Source organism: Phacochoerus africanus, chromosome 4 (genome assembly GCF_016906955.1).
Source record: "Phacochoerus africanus isolate WHEZ1 chromosome 4, ROS_Pafr_v1, whole genome shotgun sequence".
Lineage (NCBI taxonomy): Eukaryota > Metazoa > Chordata > Mammalia > Artiodactyla > Suidae > Phacochoerus > Phacochoerus africanus.
In genome coordinates, this window is record NC_062547.1 from 42,219,119 (window position 1) to 42,237,969 (window position 18,851).

General features: G+C 40.5%; 1 protein-coding gene and 2 pseudogenes across 7 annotated transcripts in view; 2 read left to right on the plus strand and 1 right to left on the minus strand.

The window, feature by feature from the left end:
• Window positions 1–360: 360 nt before the first annotated feature.
• Window positions 361–1,031, plus strand: LOC125124120 (40S ribosomal protein S12-like; annotated as a pseudogene).
• A 14,523-nt stretch (window positions 1,032–15,554) lies between these two features.
• Window positions 15,555–17,841, plus strand: LOC125125318 (uncharacterized; annotated as a pseudogene).
• LOC125125319 (L-lactate dehydrogenase C chain) overlaps window positions 15,773–18,851 on the minus strand; it is a 59,767-nt gene continuing 56,688 nt past the window's right edge. For all 7 annotated transcript variants that reach the window (XM_047776167.1, XM_047776162.1, XM_047776164.1 and 4 more), the window contains one exon: window positions 15,773–16,046. In XM_047776167.1, coding sequence (XP_047632123.1) covers window positions 16,031–16,046 — 16 coding nt within the window. In that variant the 3' untranslated portion in view covers window positions 15,773–16,030. The remainder of the gene's footprint in view (window positions 16,047–18,851) is intronic.

The following is an 18,851-nucleotide window of genomic DNA, read 5'->3' on the forward strand; positions in this document are numbered from 1 at the left end:
GTTGCAGTGGCTCTGGCACAGGCCGGCAGCTATGGCTCTGATTCAACCCCTAGCCTGGGAACCTCCATATGCCATGGGAGTGGCCCAAGAAATGGCAAAAAGACAAAAAATAAAAAAGCTGAAATCATACCAAAACAGAATTAAATTCAAAATCAACAACACAGGGAAACCTGAGAAATTCACAAATACCTTAAAATTAAACAACACATTCTGCTAAGTAACCAATGGGTCAAGAAGAAATAAGATGAGGCTCTCCCTGACATTGCAAAGTCATGCAGAAATGGAAGCTATGGTGCATTGAAGTTTGGCTCTACCCTTATCCACCTTCATGTTCAAGGCAAGCATTCCTGCTGGAGTGTAATGGACATTAATACTGCTTTACAAGAGGTGCTGAACCCACCCTCATCCACAGTGGCTTAGAATGTGAAATTTGTGAAGATGCCAAAGCTTTGGACAAGCACTAAGCCTACTTTGCTTATTTGTATCTAATTGTAATGAGCCTATGTATGTCAAATTGGTGGAGAACCTTTGTGCTGAACATGAAAGTAACCTAATTAAAGTTGATGACAACAAAAAACTATAGAAATGGGTAGGTCTCTGTAAAATTAATAGGAAAAAAATCTGTAAAATGGATGGTTGCACTCATGCGGCAGTTAAGAACTATGGCAAAGAATCTCAGGCCAAGGATGTTACCAAGGAGTATTTCGAATGCAAGAAATGAACAATTAAAAAACTTAGCCCTTATTTCTCAAAAGGAAATCATAAGAGAAATTTAGAAATATTTGAGAAAAATGAAAACAAAAAACAACATACCAAAATTTATGGGGTGCAGCTTATACAGGGCTTAATGAGAAGAAAAAAATCAATGCTCGTAAATGGCCAGTAGAAAACAAGAAAGATCTGAGATCAATAACCTAACTTTCTATCATAAGAAACAAGAAATAGAAGAGTACCCTAAACCCAAAGCAAACAACAACAAAAAAGAAATAGGACCAATCAAAAAGTGGGCAGATGATCTAAATATACATTTCTCCTAAAGAAGACAGACATATGGCCTAAAAGCACAAGAAGAGATGCTCAACATCGCTAATTATTAAAGAAATGCAAATCAAAACTACAATGAGGTATCACCTCACACCAGTCAGAATGGCCATTCTCAAAAAGCTTACAAACAATAAATGCTGAAGATGGTGTGGAGAAAAAGGAACTCTCCTACACTGTTGGTGGGAATGTAAATTGGTACAACCACTATGAAAAACAGTATGAAGGTTCCTTCAAAAATTAAGTATTAACTACCATTTGATCCAATAATCCTACTCCTGGACATATATCCAGAGAAGACCATACTTTGAAAAGATACATACACGCCAGTGTTCACTGCAGCAATGTTTACAATAGCCAAGGCATGGAAGCAACCTAAATATCCATCAACAGAGGAATGGACAAAGAAAACATGGTACCTATATACAATGGGATAATACTCATCTATAAAAAGAATGCAATAATGCCATTAGCAGCAATATGGATGGACCTAGAGATTGTCATAATAAGTAAGTCAGAGAAGGACAAATGCTATACACTATCACTTATATGCAGAATCTAATAAAAATGATAACAAAAGAAAAAAAAGAAATAGGAAAGGTTAGAATGGAAATTAAAAATAAAACAGAAAATAGAAAGTAGAGAAAATGAATGACACCAAAAAATGGTGTCTTTGAAAAGATCAACAAAATTGAAAAATTGTGACTTGCCAAGCAAGACTGACCAAGGGAAAAAAGAAAGGAGTCACGTTGTTAATATCAGGAATAAGAGAGGAAGTCACCACTACTGACCTTGGAGAAATAAATAGGATTATATGAGAATACTATGAGCAACTATAAAGCAACAGGTTAGATAATTTACATAAAATAGGTAAATTCCTAGAAAGACAAAAACTACTGAAGCTGACTCAAGTAGAAAATCTGAATGGACATACAACAAAAAGATTAAGTTAATAATTTAGAAGTCTTCCCAAAAGCAAAGTCTGAACACAGGTGGCTTCCTTGGGGAACTCCACTAAACATTTAAAGCATGTTTACTAACTCTTCTAGAAAACAGGGAAGGGAACACTTCACCATTCATTCTATGAGACCAGTATTACCCTGATACTACAGGAAACCAAAGACATCTTTAGCAAGCTATAGACCATATTCCCTCAAGAATATAGTTGTGAACATCATTAAGAAAATGTTAGCGAACCATCCAGCAACATTAAAATGGATTATATGTAACAATTAAGTAGGTGTTATCCAAGAATTGATTTAGCATCCAATAATCAATTGGTGTAATACATTAGTAGAAAAAAGTTTTTAAAAAATAACTCATGATTGTCTCAAAAGATGCAGGAAAAGTATTTCACAAAATTTAACACCTATTCATGATAAAAACCCTCAACAGAATAAAAACAGAAGGGAATATCCTTAAGATGATAAACAGCATCTATGAAAAACATACAGCTAACATTATACCTAATGGTGAAAGAGTAAATGTTTTCATCCTAAAATTGAGAACAAGACCAAGATGCCCACTCTCACCATTTCTGTGCAACCTTGTAGTAGAGGTTCTAGCCAAAGCAAGAAAAGAGAAATAAAAGGCACCTAGATTTGAACAGGAAAATAAAACTATATTCACAAACAACACTATCCTGTACATAAAAAATTCTAAGAATCTACTATAATAGAACTAATGAACTTGGCACAATGATAAAACACAAGATCAATATAACAAAAGTAAACCACATCTCTAATAGTTGCAATGAATAGTCCAAAATGAAATTAAGAAACAATTCCATTCACAATAGCATTCAAAAGAATAAAATACTTAGGAATAAATTTAACAAGGGAAGTGCAAGATTTGTATTCTGAAAACTATAAAAACATTGCTGAAAGAAATTAGAGATGACCTAAATAAGTTGTAAAGATATGCTACAGGCATCAATTTGAAGACAATAGTTTAAGATGGAAATACTTCCAAAAATGGTCTAGAGATTTGGTATACTCCCTATTAAAATCTTTGTGGGCTTTTTTGCAAAAGTTGACAAGCTGAATCTAAAATTCATGTGGAAATGCAAAGGACTTGGAATAGCCAAAACAATCTTGAAAAAGAACAATGCTGAAGGACTGAACAATGCTGAATCTCCTGATTGCCAACCTTACCACAAAGCTACAGTAATCAGCATATCTCTAAATACTAATATGGTGTGATCTTCAGGATATATTACTTAAGTTTGAAAAAAGAAGATGGAGAAATGTATATATAGAAATAATAAACTATAAATGATAAAATGAAAATTTAAATGGTTACCTAAAAAGATGGAAGCCATAGGGAAAGAGGACAAGGATAGAAACTAAGCTTCTTTGAATAATTCTTGAACTCTAGATTTGATGTTGGAAACATGTAAATATTTTATAAAATTACCAAACAAAATTTAAATAGCAGTTCCTGAATATCAAAATATACAATGGGAGTTCCCATAGTGGTTCTGTGGAAACAGATCTGACTAGTATCTATGAGGATGCAGGTTCGATCCCTGGCCTCACTCGGTGGGTTAAGGATCCAACGTTGCTGTGAGCTGTGGTGTAGGTTGCAGACGCAGCTCAGATCCCACGTTGCTGTGGCTGTGGTGTAGGCCAGAGGCTACATTTCCAATTCAGGCCCTAGCCTGGGAACCTCCATATGCCACGGGTGCAGCCCTAAAAAAAAAAAAAAAAGAAAAGAAAAAACTATATAAATGAATTAACATAATCATGTACTAACTCTTGGCCTACTTACAGAGAAAAGGGATTCCAAAAACTTTAAAATATAGCAATTTGACTGAATATTCCAACCTAGATTTCTGAGCTTCAGACTCATAATCAGCTACCTGTTTAATATTTCCTCTTGAATGTCTTTTCAGATGTTCAAATTTAACCCGTCCCAATTAGAAATCTTGGTTTTTCTTCCCTAAATCCAGCAACTCCTTCCTACTTCTTTCACTAACTCCTACCTTGAAAGCATCCCAACCCAAGTAAATGGAATTGCTCAAGGTACAAATCCAGAAGTCATTGTTTACCCTTCCCTATTCCTCACTATACAAAACTATCAACAGTCCTACATATTTTATGTCTAAAGTATATCTTGAATTTTTCTATTTTGTGCTGCACCAGTGAGAAGTTTGACACAGTTGTGGAGAGGTATTTGATAAATTGTTATGCTTTCACCTCAGCACCCCCCAGCAATCTGGAAAACAGCTTAGATGTGAAAACCTTTAGAATGTAAAACTTCAGTCAAGATTAAGTAAATTATCTTTTCATATACACTACTATTTTAAGAAATCTTCATTATGGTACACATATTGATTACAACTGTACAAAATACATCTTAGATTAACAAAACATGAAAAGATTCTAGTTATATTGGTATATTTTTCTCTACAAAGTTATTAAACCCACTCCCACAAAAAAAAATATTATTATTCACTGAACAGCCAAAATAAAAGTGACCTGCTCTAGAAACAATCAGTTTGCAGTGAAGACTACTGGATAATACTGGAAATCATTACTTTAAACATGGACACATTTCTCTGGATTAAGTCAAGGCATGTTTCTCTCTCTCTCTCTTTTTGGTTTTTAGGGTCATACCTGAGGCATATAGAAGTTACCAGGCTAGGGGTTGAATCAGAGCTGCAGTAGCTGCCAACTTACGCCACAGCCATGCCTATAACCTACACCACAGTTGGCAGCAAAGCCGGATCCTTAACCCACTGAATGAGGCTAGGGATCGAACACGCATCCTCATGGATACTAGTTGGATTCGTCTTCACTGAGCCAATGGGGACTCCCATGTTTCTCTTTTCATCTGGCCGGCACATGCTGTGATAATCACTATGTTCAATTTGCGATGACAAGGCAACCTGGGGAAAGGTTTGAATAGAAAACAGATCAGGGTAGAAAACATCTGAGATTTAAGTACACATTCCATGTCCAGCTCAATCTCACCAAACTTTTTACAAATGAGCAGGCTCCCTCAGATCTTTTGATATGCCCATAGCACCCAATTTCAGAAAATTAGTACTAAATTTTCCTTGTACATTTGTTTTTAACAACCTCTTAATATAACTTTTGCATTATAGAGCAAGAGGGCAAAATATACATTGGTCTGGTAAATGAGAATGTTTACCTAGAGACGGATGTGGTATGAAAAGACCCCTGAACAGGGAGATACTGGTTCATTTATTTGTTTACACAATTATGTCCTAGGTGCCAAGTAAATTAAGTACAGTACTTAAGAGCTTAGGCTGTTGAGTCAAAAGAACTGGTTTCAAATCCTTCCTTCATCACATTTTTTTTTGTCTTTTTGCTATTTCTTGGGCCTCTCCGCAGCATATGGAGGTTCCCAGGCTAGGGGTTGAATCGGAGCTGTAGCCACCGGCCTACGCCAGAGCCACAGCAACGAGGGATCCGAGCCGCGTCTGCGACCTACACCACAGCTCACGGCAACGCCGGACCCTTAACCCACTGAGCAAGGGCAGGGACTGAACCCGCAACCTCATGGTTCCTAGTCGGATTCGTTAACCACTGCACCACGACGGGAACTCCCCTCCATCACATTTAACCTCAGTTTGCAGGTGCATCATCTGTAAAACATCATAGAATTCTGCTGAGGTTATTAAATAATATATGTAAAGTGCTTTAGTTCAGTAGCTTGCACAAAATGGGCGATCAATTAATGATAACTGTCATGATAACTGCTATTACTGCTGCTCACAGGAACTCAATCTGGTGCTGTAGAAAACCCTGTAAAGAGACCTAATGAAATCTGAACAACATGTTATGAGAGTACAGAGTTGGGAGCAACCAGCTTTAAAATAAGAGATTGTAGGAGCATGGAGCAAAATCACATAGTATTGACAAAATTACCTTTGAAAGACAGTTTTTTTAAAATGTTCTGTGTAGAAATAAGCACACCTAACATTCAGATCTTAGGCTATAATGCCATATTCCAATAAAAGGAACCAGGGCTTCTTGGGAAAAAAGGCTGTTTAGGATTAGAGCAACAAATAGATGAAGAAGCCAAAATATCTTATGCCAGAAAGTAAGAAAGTACTCAAAACAAAACAAAAACTCTGTTGTTGATGTGGATATGTCAAAAGGACACAGGAGTCAACTGAATGAGCTCCCAGTGCTCAAAGGTGGAACTACTTGAGAAACAAAATAAATAAAAATGTATTGAGGGAGTTCCTGTTGTGGCACAGTGGAAACGAATCTGACTAGGAACCATGAGGTTGCAGGTTCAATCCCTGGCCTTGCTCAGTGGATTAAGGATCTGGTGATGCTGTGAGCTGTGTTGTAGGTCTCAGACCCGGCTTGGATCTGGCATAGCTGTAGCTGCGGCATAGGCTGACAGCTGTAGCTCCGATTAGACCCCTAGCCTGGGAACCTCCATATGCCACGGTGCGGCCCTAAAAAAAAAAAAACAGAAACAAAAGACAAAATGTATTAAGTTATAACCCGAAATATAAAATTCATGAGACCCTACTGATATTAGTAAATGATTAAATGAATAAAAAGAGGAGAAAAGACAAATCTCCCATGCGGAAGAATCTCAATTTATGAAGATACTCTATACCCTCAAGGAGAAAGAACATAACTTGCCACTCCTTAAGTGTGGGCTGCGCATAGGGACTTCCTTCCAAAGAGCATAGCATGGAAAGAGGGGAAAAAAAGAGTAGCATTACCTTAGAGAAACCTAACACTACCTCAGCCACGTGACTGAGATCAACCTCAACTGTGATAAATCATGTTGATCACATGTACCCTGGAAATGTGATGAAAATAGTGCCTAACCTCCATGTCTTCCTCCCCCAAATCCGTAACGTCAGGCTAACCATGAGAAAAATATCAAACCAATTCCAATAAAGGGGCATTCTACAAAATATCTAACCAGTGCTGTTCAAAACCGCTAGTCATCAAAAACAAGGCCTGGAGTTCCCTCTGTGGTGCAGTGTCACTTTGGCAGCTTGGGTCACTGAAGAGGTGTGGGTTCAATCCTTGGCCAGTGTTGCTGGAGCTACATCATAGATCACAGCTCTGAATCAAATTCATTCTCTGGCCCGGGAACTTCCATATGTCCTTTAAAAAACACACACACACAGAAAAAGGAAAGCCAAAAAAGAAACTATCACGGTCTAAAGGAGTCTAAGGAGACATGAATGACTAAATGTAATGTGGTATCCTGGGAAGGATACTACAACACAAAAAAAGGACATTACATAAAACTAAGGAAATCTGAGTAAAAGTATGGACTTTAATTGGTGATATCAGGAGTTCCCGTCGTGGCTCAGTGGTTAACAAATCCGACTAAGAAGCATGAAGTTTCGGGTTTGATCCCTGGCCTTGCTCAGTGGGTTAAGGATCTGGTGTTGCCATGAGCTGTGGTGTGGGTCACAGACATGGCTGGGATCCTACATTGCTGTAGCTGTGGTGTAGGCTTGGCAGCTGCAGCTCCGATTCAACCCCTAGCCTGGGGACCTCCATATGCCTCGGGTGCGGCCCAGAAAAGGCAAAATGACAATCAATCAATCAATCAATAAATAAATAAATGGTGATATCAACATTGGTTCCTTAATTGTCACAAATGTACTCTACTAAGGTATAATGTTAATAACTGGATATGGGGTAAAGAACTCTCTGTACTTTTTTTTTTTTCTTTTTTTTTGACTCTTTAGGGCTGCACCTGTGGCATATGGAGTTTCCCAGCCTAGGGGTCAAATTGGAGTACAGCTGCCAGCCTAGCCACAGCCACAGCAACATAGGATCCAAACCGAGTCTGCAACCTACACCTCAGCTCACGGCAACGCTGGATCCTTAATCCACCGAGAGAGGCCAGGGATTGAACCCACATCCTCATGGATACTAGTTGGGTTCATTAATGCTGAGCCACGATGGGAACTCCAGTACTATGTTTTCAATTTTTCTGCAAATCTAAAATTGTTCTTAAAAGAATAAAGTCCTGGAGTTCCCGTCGTGGCGCAGTGGTTAACGAATCCGACTAGGAACCATGAGGTTTCGGGTTCGGTCCCTGCCCTTGCTCAGTGGGGTAACGATCCGGCGTTGCCGTGAGCTGTGGTGTAGGTTGCAGACGCGGCTCGGATCCCGCGTTGCTGTGGCTCTGGCGTAGGCCGGTGGCTGCAGCTCCGATTCAACCCCTAGCCTGGGAACCTCCATATGCTGCGGGAGCGGCCCAAGAAATAGCAACAACAACAACAACAACAATAACAACAACAAAAAAGACCAAAAAAAAAAAAAAAAGAATAAAGTCCTTAAAATGTGGATTCTAATTCAATCTCTCTGGACCCTCTTTCCTTATTTATAAAAATGAAGATGGGTATAAAAAAGGACAAAATAATGTCATTTGCAGCAACATGATGGAACTAGAGACTCATACTGAGTGAAGAGACACCATATGATATCACTTCTATGTGGAATCTAAAATATGGTAAAATGATCTACCTACAAAACAGAAACAGATCATGGACATGGAGGATAAACTTGTGTTTGGGGTGGGGGAGTGGGATGGATTGGGAGCCTGGGGTTAGTAAATGAAGACTGTTACATTTGGAGTGGATGGGCAATGGGATCCTGCTGTATAGCACAGGGAACTATATTCAATCACTTGTCATGGATCAGGATGGAGGATAATGTGAGAAAAAGAATATATATATATATATATATATATATATATGCCTTTCTTCTATAAAATAGATGTATTAATTACTTTTTAGTTGTACTAAATAATGTATACAAAGTATATTATTATTATAATCAATGTTGAAAACAAGTATATATATATGTGTATATATATAATATATATATATATATATATATATATAAACTGGGTCACTGCTGTACAGTAAAAATTGGGCAGAACATTGTAAATCAACTATAATAAAAATAAATAAAAAAATGAAGGTGGGTAGAATATCCATTTTCTGTATGCACTATCCAGTGCTCCTTCCCTTGTGACACACATTTGGCTTTAAGCAATTCCTTCATTCAATTGCTAAGTGTCTATTACAGTAGGAACTGTTTTTAGACTTGGGATACAACACTAAACGAAATAAAGATTCCTGCCCTCACGGATTATCACTTTATGGCCAATGAAAGTTTATGGTATTACAATTCAGTAATTTTTAAAAACATTGCTGTTTTTCTACTAGGGGTGTACAGTTCTTATTGAGAATTTCTTCTTTATCAGCAAAGAGTTTTTTCTTAAAAACCAACTCTTTGAATGAAAGAAGTTGTAGAGTCTAGGGCCGGGAGAGGGAGAGATTAAAGTGAGACTTAACCTAGGGCTTTATAGGGGAATTGTGCACCACATTTTCTAAGATACACAAATGCTGGAGTTTGCAACATCATAGAATTCAAGCTCTAGGAGCCTGGGCCTATTATCTTTTTATAGGGATAAAGCTCAATCCCTCCCAGAAGGACCCTCAAAGCAGAGATGGCAAATAACGCTTACCACAAGGTTTTCTGTGTGTGTGTGTGTATATATATATATGTATATATATATATATATATATATATATATATTTTTTTTTTTTTTTTTGTCTTTTTGCCTTTCTTGAGCCGCTCCCGTGGCATAAGGAGGTTCCCAGGCTTGGGGTTGAATCAGAGCTATAGCCACCGGCCTACGCCAGAGCCACAGCAATGCGGGATCCGAGCTGAGTCTGAGACCTACACCACAGCTCATGGCAACGCAGGATCCTTAACCCACTGAGCAAGGCCAGGGATCGAACCCGCAACCTCATGGTTCCTAGTCAGATTCATTAACCACTGTGCCACGACGGGAACTCCCGGTTTTCTGTATATATTATCTGTATATACTTACTTATCATGCAACTCGAGATAGTGCGTGCCTTTCTTCTCTTCTATAAAATAGATCTATTAATTACTTTTCAGTTGTACAAAATAATGTATACAATTATAATCAATATTGAAAACAAGTATTTTGGTTTTCATGTATGTATATTCTTCTTAGCAATGAGGATACTGCTGATAAAGGCATCATAGCAGGTAGGACAAAATGAATCATGAGGAATTTATATGATTTCCAGGAGCAGCAACTGAACTCTTGGTGCTATAGGATACTTACATCAACTAGGCATGAAATCTAGGGCTAATTCTTTAAATCCAATAAATCATGCCAGGATTAAAGGCTTTAGAAAGGTAACTTACAGAAATCTTATATTCCATTAATAAAAGTAAATCATAACTCAAAGAGTTTATTATGATTTACTAAAACATTAGGGGTTCAGATCAGGGTAATATTCTTAGAAAAGGGTCAGGTCTTTTAGCCTGAGTCTATCTATCCATTAAAAGTAGAAGCTAGGAGTTCCAGTTGTGGCTCAGTAGTTAATGAATCCAACTGGGAACCATGGGGTTGCAGGTTCGATTCCTGGCCTTGCTCAGTGGGTTGGGGATCCGGCATTGCCATGAGCTGTGGTGTAGGTCGCAGAGGCAGCTCGGATCCCGCATTGCTGTGGCTCTGGCGTAGGCCAGTGGCTACAGCTCAGATTGGACCCCTCGCCTGGGAACCTCCATGTACCGTGGCCTCGGGCCTAGAAAAGGCAAAAAGACAAAAATAAATAAATAAATAATAAATAAAATAAAATAAAAGTGGAAGCTAACTTTATTAGCTATATAATAAGAACAACTAAACACTAAAACTAACCTAATATGAATAAAGAAGGAAGTGAAATAAAAATGGAGACTAAGAAATGGGAGAGAGATTTTTAAAGGAAAAAGGCTATTGTATTTGGTACTAGTAGGACACCTACCATACTGACAGGTTGCACACTTTCTTTTCCTTATTTCTCAAGTTGTTTTACTAGTGAACTGAGTTTCCTTGTTAAGCAAAGGGTACCTCATCCTATCACATCAGTGAAAGTGAAATGTCAACCTGCTTTCATAAGGAGATGCTACTAACACACAGGACACCATCATAAGAACCAGAAAAAGCACCCCCCTCAGGGTAGACCAGTTAGAAAAGAGCACTTGTTCCTCCGGATTAAGCCCTAGAATTGAGGAAAACTTGGTTAGCCCAATGGCACAGAACACGTAACTTACATTTAATAAGATGCTGACTGCACAAGCCACAGCAACCGATCCAGTTCCTATAATGAAGACCTTATTGTGATGAATGGCCTCTTCCGAAGTGACAGTCTCAATTCACACTTGATGGTCGCCATTTTGAGGGAAAACTGCAAAACCACTTCCAGATTTGAAATTGGTCTGTAATGAGGAGGGTGTATATAGAGAACTCCTGGGCCTCAGTGAGGAAAGAGGTGCTTCAGACACACAGGGAATGACAAAGATGACCAACAAAGCAGCTGGATAGTTTCTGGCCAGCAGCCCAGCATCCAGGAGGTAAACTATGTGGAAGAGGAGGAAGGTGGGTATAGTAAAGAGGGGATAAGCGGGAGCGAAGGAAGGAAAGGGTGCTGCTCCGCCAGAACTGAAACCTACCATTGAGGAGGCTCTCCCTCCCTCTCCTCTTTCCCATTCTCCTCCACTTTTAGCTCTCAGCCCAAGGTCCCCAAGTCCCAAGTTCACAGGCCCCAGAGCCCAGACGAGATTCTGACCACCCTCACATAGATGAAGGGCCAGCCACCCCAGAGCAGGATGCATGCTTCCTAGAGGGTACAGAGTGTCAACCCCAAGCAAAAGAAATTCACTCCTGAAGTGCCCAATCTCCAGCTAGTCCACAGGACTCCAGCAGCCCTCATGGCTGCCCACTCAATAGGAAGAGGAAGAGAATGGAGAGAAGAGGCAGGAAAGCTAGTTGAAGCTCAAAGGAGGAAAACCATTGACTGCTGAGGCTGTGTAATGTGTCACACAGCCAGCATGGTCCTCAAGCTCTGGTCTTGCCCAGGGCCATGCACACCTGGCGCAGACACAAGGCCAGGAGGTGGGCTGCGGCACTGTGCCTGCGCCCCTACTTATCACCTGCATGCCCACTGCAGGTTGAGGTTTCTGTGGCTGGGGGTGTCAGACAGGCTCCACGGGATCTAAGCTCATGAGGTGCAGCAGGCACATTGCCTCAGCTATCAGAGTACTTCTTACCCAGAATCTATCCACCTGGGAGCCCAAGTAAATGTCTTTCCAACTAAAGCTTGTCTGGATGTATCCAATAAAGGCTTTTTGACTTTTAACTTTTTAAAAATTTTTTGCTCTTTAGGGCCGCACCCAAAGCATGTGGAGGTTCCCAGACTAGGGGTCAAATTGGAGCTACAGCTGACGGCCTACACCACAGCCACAGCACGCCAGATCCAAGCTGAGTCTGTGACCTACACCACAGCTCACAGCAATGCCAGATCCTTAACCCACTGAGTGAGGCCAGGGATTGAACCCGCAACCTCATGATTTCCAGTCAGGTTCATTTCTGTTGCACCATGATGGGAACTCCAAGGCTTTTTGACTCTTGATTGGGAATTTTTCACCAGGGAAGTAGGAGAAAGGATCTCAGGGCTACTTTTTACCACCCAAATATGAGCTGAAGTAGAAAAAAACATTTAAAAAGTTTAAACCCGGGAGTTCTCATCGTGGCGCAGAGGAAACGAATCTGACTAGGAACCATGAGGTTGCGGGTTTGATCCCTGGCCTTGCTCAGTGGGCTAAGGATCCAGTGCTGCCATGAGTCAGTGGGTTAAGGATCCGGTGTTGCAATGAGCTGTGGCGAAGGTCGCAGACACAGCTCACATCCTGCGTTGCTGTGGCTGTGGTGTAGGCCGGCGGCTATGGCTCTGATTAGGCTTCTAGCCTGGGAACCTCCATATGCCACAGGTGCGGCCCTAAAAAAAAAAAAATTTTTTTTAAACCCTCTATGCAAAGGGGACTTGATTTTTATATAAAATGCAAAATCCTAAAAATTTGATCAGAACAATGATAATTGATAACCATATATACAATTGATAACCATTTCTACAACTCATTGTTTATGTGAAGTCATTAAATGCAGAATCTAATAAAATCCCCTCTCATCCCTTAGTTTGGGATAAACCAAGGCTTCTGCTTCTCCCATCACGTTCTACCTATTTAATGAATCATAAAACGCAATACACACTTGTGAATCATAAAACACAATACCCATATGACCAATTATTTTACAAAATATAGAGCAATGTTGTGAATCATAAAACACATTACACATCTGACCAATTATTTTACAAGACAGAGAGCCATGTTTTTCAATCTTTTTTTCATTAGCTTTCCTCAAGAGCATTTTCAGACATTATCCCTAATCATTCCACTCTCTCACCCACCTCCACATCATGACACTGAATATTAGAGAATGAGATTTTTGTCTGCTAGGGTTGAGCTTTGGAGAGTCAAACCCTTGTAATACCTGAGTTTTTTTTCACCAACCCTCAACCCAAGAACCAATTTTCACCCCCTTGGGATAATATTGCTCCAGTTGAGAACACATGATATAGAACAGTTTTACCTCCTAGAATATACCCTGTATAAATTTTTATTTATTTATTTATTTATTTTGCTATTTCTTTGGGCCGCTCTCGCGGCATATGGGGGTTCCTAGGCTAGGGCTCGAATCGGAGCTGTAGCCACTGGCCTACGCCAGAGCCACAGCAATGCGGGATCCGAGCCGCGTCTGCAACCTACACCACAGCTCACGGCAATGCCGGATCCTTACCCACTGAGCAAGGGCAGGGACCGAACCCGCAACCTCATGGTTCCTGGTCGGATTCGTGAACCACTGCGCCACAACGGGAACTCCTAAAGTGAAATTTTAATTTGGCATACAAAGAGGAGATCTTTTAAAAAGGTGAAATCCATGGAATCACTCCCTTTTCCCCTAATCCTAAGTAAACTTTCCCTCATGATCATATTTGGTACATTCAAGGGAAGAGTTGAAAAAAAAAAAAAAAGGAAAGAGAACAAAATAATAGGAAACTACTTGTGTTCAGTAGAAGATGACTAAAATGAAAAGTATTAAATATCAAGAAAAACAGAGTGAACCGTTCGTCACTCTCTGGCCAAATGGGTTGCCTCCACTACAGCCATGTAAGTTCTCGGGGCCTGCATTTATGCCTTCTAATTTTTCCCACTGCTTCTGTCCTAGTCTTAATTTGTAAATTAACTTATTCCTGATTTGTAAGTTTTTGTTTCATTATATATTTCCTATATCTTCCTTAAATTCTTTATGGAATCAAGGAAATATTTTTACATGAAGCATATGTACTCTTCTTCTTTTTTTTTTTTTGTCTTTTTGCTATTTCTTGGGCCGCTCCCGCGGCATATGGAGGTTCCCAGGCTAGGGGTCGAATCGGAGCTGTAGCCACCGGCCTACGCCAGAGCCACAGCAAGGCGGGATCCAAGCCGCGTCTGCGACCTACACCACAGCTCACGGCAACGCCGGACCCTTAACCCACTGAGCAAGGGCAGGGACTGAACCCGCAACCTCATGGTTCCTAGTCGGATTCATTAACCACTGCGCCACGACGGGAACTCCGCATATGTACTCTTACCTTAGACACCAAGGAGCTACCAATTGACTGTTACTAAGCATTCATCAATAATCAGATGAGGCACCCTAAATACTCACTGTGAGATACCTGAGGAGAGAAACCATGTCATTCTCACTTCGTAATGATAACACAGCAGGCATAGCAAGAGTTTGCTGAACAAATAACCTAGACATGGTCTAAAATCTCTGTGTGGTATTTCAACAGAGGGACCGAATCAACTATTTGAGTTTACATTAATTGGTATAATATTTACAAGGTTGAAGATGTTTCATTCATTTGATTTTTTACACAATAAGGTTATATTTCTATTTTCCTTCTGATATGCATTGTCTTAAAAATAAGTACTCCGGAGTTCCCGTAGTGGCTCAGCAGTTAGTGAACACAACTAGCATCCATGAAGACATGGATTCGATCCCTAGCCTCACTCAGTGGGTTAAGGATCCAGTGTTGCTGTGAACTATGGTGTAGGTCACAACGCGGCTTGGATCCTGTGTTTGCTGTGGCTCTGGCGTAGGCCAGTGGCTACAGCTCCAATTGGATCCCTAACCTGAAACCTCCACATGCCATGGGTGCAGCCCTAAAAAGACAAAAAGACAAAAAAAAAAAAAAGACTCAGTAAGGATTATATAGAGACACACGAAATTAATGAAGCAATATAAAGTGAATATGCTGGTGCCCTAATGAAAGGAAAGCACAAAATGAAATTTCAATACTAGAAAAAGTGCTCTTCTTTTGTGAGAAGAATCATAAATTTTTTATATATGTAATATATACGTGTGTGTGTGTGTGTGTGTGTGTATTTTTTAGGGCCATATCTGTGGCACATGAAGGTTGTCAGGCTAGGGGTTGAATTGTAGCTGCAGCTGCCAGCCTACACCACAGCTCACAGTAACAATGGATCCTGAACCCACTGAGTGAGGCGACAGATCAAACCTTTGCCCTCATGGATGCTAGTCAGGTTTGTTACCGCTGAGCCACAATGGGAATTCCCTCTTAAGTTATATATTATAATATTATAATGTCATTGTAAGTTCTATATTATTACATTCTACTAAATCTGAAGGCAACTATTATATATGTGACATTCTTCTAAAGTATAACTTATATCTGTACAGACTGGGTATCATTAGAACAGAGGTATAAAGAAATTCATAAAGGAGAAAAATCTCTACCATTTCCTTCTTCTAGCCTTGAGAGACTGGTGTTATGTCATAGGTCCAATGTTTTTTTATTTTTATAGATCAGATGAAAATAGTTTCCAAATAGAAAATATACAATCTACTATACAGTTATATAAAACATGGAACATCAAGAGGTTTTAAAATGTCAAGTCTTTTTGGACATTCCAAAGCGTGTTTGCACTCTTCTTGAAAAGGGCCTCCTCCTCAGAATTCAAGTTAACTTTCACAATATCTGAGACACCATTTCGCCCCAAGACACAAGGGATGCTGAGAAAGATTTCTTCCTTTATTCCGTATAAGCCCTAAAAGGCAAAATTAGGTTATTATTCAGTAAGCTGATATGGAAAAGCAGCTATGCAAGAAAGCTTCAGAATAAGAATATAACAGAGAGACTATGGAACTCAACAAGAATCACTCAGAGGGCAGGAGAGTGATTGTCAACCATACCAAGAGTATCCTAATGTCCTATGACCATGTAAGAACGTGTGCCTATTGCCATGAATACCAGAGGCCTTCAAAGGGACCGAGAAAGGCATTTTCTACTTTACCGCTTACCAGGTCATATTTCTAAGGGGAAGGATACCATGCAGTCAGATGAAGGACTGTGAAATCAAGCAGCCTGTGTTTGGTGTAAACTAATCGAGAGAACAGTAAAGGCTAAAGCAGCAAGTGGCTGGGAAGGTTCTGCTTGTATAAGCTGACCTTTACACCAGGGGATGACATTAAGTTGGACCACAGATGGTAACAGGTGAGTTCTCAAGTTCCAGAGGTAAAGCCTCCAATGGAGCCTAGAGTTATGGGTATTTTCACATGCCCAGCAGGGCTATGTAATTCCCCTATCAGTCACCAACAGAATGTACTCCTGCCCTCCTAGCTACTGCCTGACCTCTCTCTAGGACCTTCCATGATGGACAGGTGCATGATGGAATAGGTGCAGCCATGGCCACTGCTCTATACTGGGCCCGTGGAACCTTCACTCCTACAGCTGAAGCCAAGGCCATAGAGGCAGCTGCCAGAGCCTGGGTAACCCACACAATGCCTACATCCCCATACACTGGCCCCTATCTTCTTGCTGGATGTTAAGAAGACCCAGTAGGTCTCTCACACCTCTGTCTCCTACCCATTGCTTTTTCCTACCCTACCCCTTGGGGTTGAATGTAGAGTTGGAAGAGGCAATGAGAAGGTGGTGTTTTTCCTCTAGGTCTGATTGTAAACAGTCACCAGGAACTAGCATTGAGAAAGAAAGGATCCTTGACTCTGGAGTGGTGTGCAGTGGTGCCTTCCAGCTTTCCATGATAGTTCAGAGCCCACAGGCACTACTTAGCCAAGTTTCCCTTTTTTCACCTCTGGGGCTCTCCTCGGGAGCACAGTGTTCTTGTCTTATTCTAGTGACCCACACAGGGACTCCCAAGCCATCTCCTCCAGAGCAGTCTACCTCCCTCATGGTGGTAGCCACTTATATTCAACCTCATGTGCTCTATCAAACAGCCACATGTCTTCTCAAGGTCCCCTGCCCCACTATACTCACATTCACTCTACTCTGGTCTGTGCTAGCCGTGGAAAACCACTGTCCTGCCAACTATCAGCCCACATTCCCTTCTCAGCCACACTCTAGCTCCAGTTACACTGACCTCCCCTTCCCTTTCCGGTCTTTGCTCATTCTGATTGTATCTGTGTGTAGCACAATACATTTTGGAGCTTTAACAGGAGCTGCCAGGGGCTGGGTGGCATCAGAATAAAAGCCCACCGTAGCTAGGGCAGAAGCCTTTCTGTTTTCCTGCTAGTGTTTCAGGAATTCTATTTTCTCTGTATCTCCTCCTTAGGATTCTTGAACTAAAAATGGAAATGTATGTCCATCCCATTATGCCATTTGGGGGCTGCTGGGTGGACTGGAAAAAATGGCCCTGACCCCCAGGGCCTGGCCTGGCCTAGCCCTGTATCCTGACCAAGACCTGCTGCCACCCTTTCAGCCAACCCACCTCCCTTTAAGCTTCATGCCTGGTTAGCAATATAACCCCTGGATGCATTAAAATTTGCTTCCTTCGGGATTCCCGTCGTGACTCAGCAGTTAGCAAACCTGACTAGCATCCATAAGGACATGGGTTTGATCACTGGCCTTGCTCAGTGGGTTAAGGATCTGGCATTGCCGTGACCTGTGGTGTAGGTCGCAGACACGGCTCAGATCCCGCATTGCTGTGGCTGTGGTGTAGGCCAGCAGTTCAGCTCCAACTGGACCTCTAGCCTGGAAACCTCCATATGCCACAGGGTGCAGCCCTAAAAGACAGACAAAAAAAAAAAAATTTGCTTCCTTTGCTCTTAGACTGGCCATGAAGTAAGGAAATGGTTAAAGAGAAGTCCCTACTTAATTGACAAAAACATCAATATATTAATGTAAAATAAACTCTGTTGGCAACTTTATCTGCTGAAAATGTGAAGCAATAAAAATGAAGTAATTGGGAAAAAAGAGTAAGAGTGTACAAATGATTCTGCTCTTAATGTCAAATGTTTAAGTATTTCCTATAAAATATAACTTGTCCATTGATTTGTTCAATAAAGACTATGAAACTTCCATATTACTCAGTCTCTTTTTAGCAACATTTTTTTGACAACTTCCTGACTTTTCCTCAGGAGCCCTTTGGGGGTAACTTCGTATTCTTCCACCGTCCCCGTATACCCTCAAAAAAGGAAGAGTGTGTGGAATCCACTGTATACTCCTCATTGTCTCTTTTAAATTATTAATCTCTTGCTCTCTTACAAACAAAAAATTCCCCCCATTTTTTGAGGTTCATCTTATTCAGCTCTTCTCCTCTTTGTAATGACCTCTTGGTTATTCCATCTCATTCATAAAAGACTTTGACACCCAGCATTCCTCTTTCTCCATCCTAATTTCTGCCATTATCCTTGGTGAATTCATTGTCCGTGTGGATAAACCAACCAATTCCCTTTCTTTCCAATTTCTTGACTTTAGCTCATAGAACCTTCTCCTTCCAGCATAAGTATCCTACTTTGAAACTTGTCATGAGGTTCCTCCATATCCAACTTAAGATTCTTTCTTGGGTTCATTCTCTAACCCTTTTGCCACACCCTAAGTCCCTTTGCCTATTTTA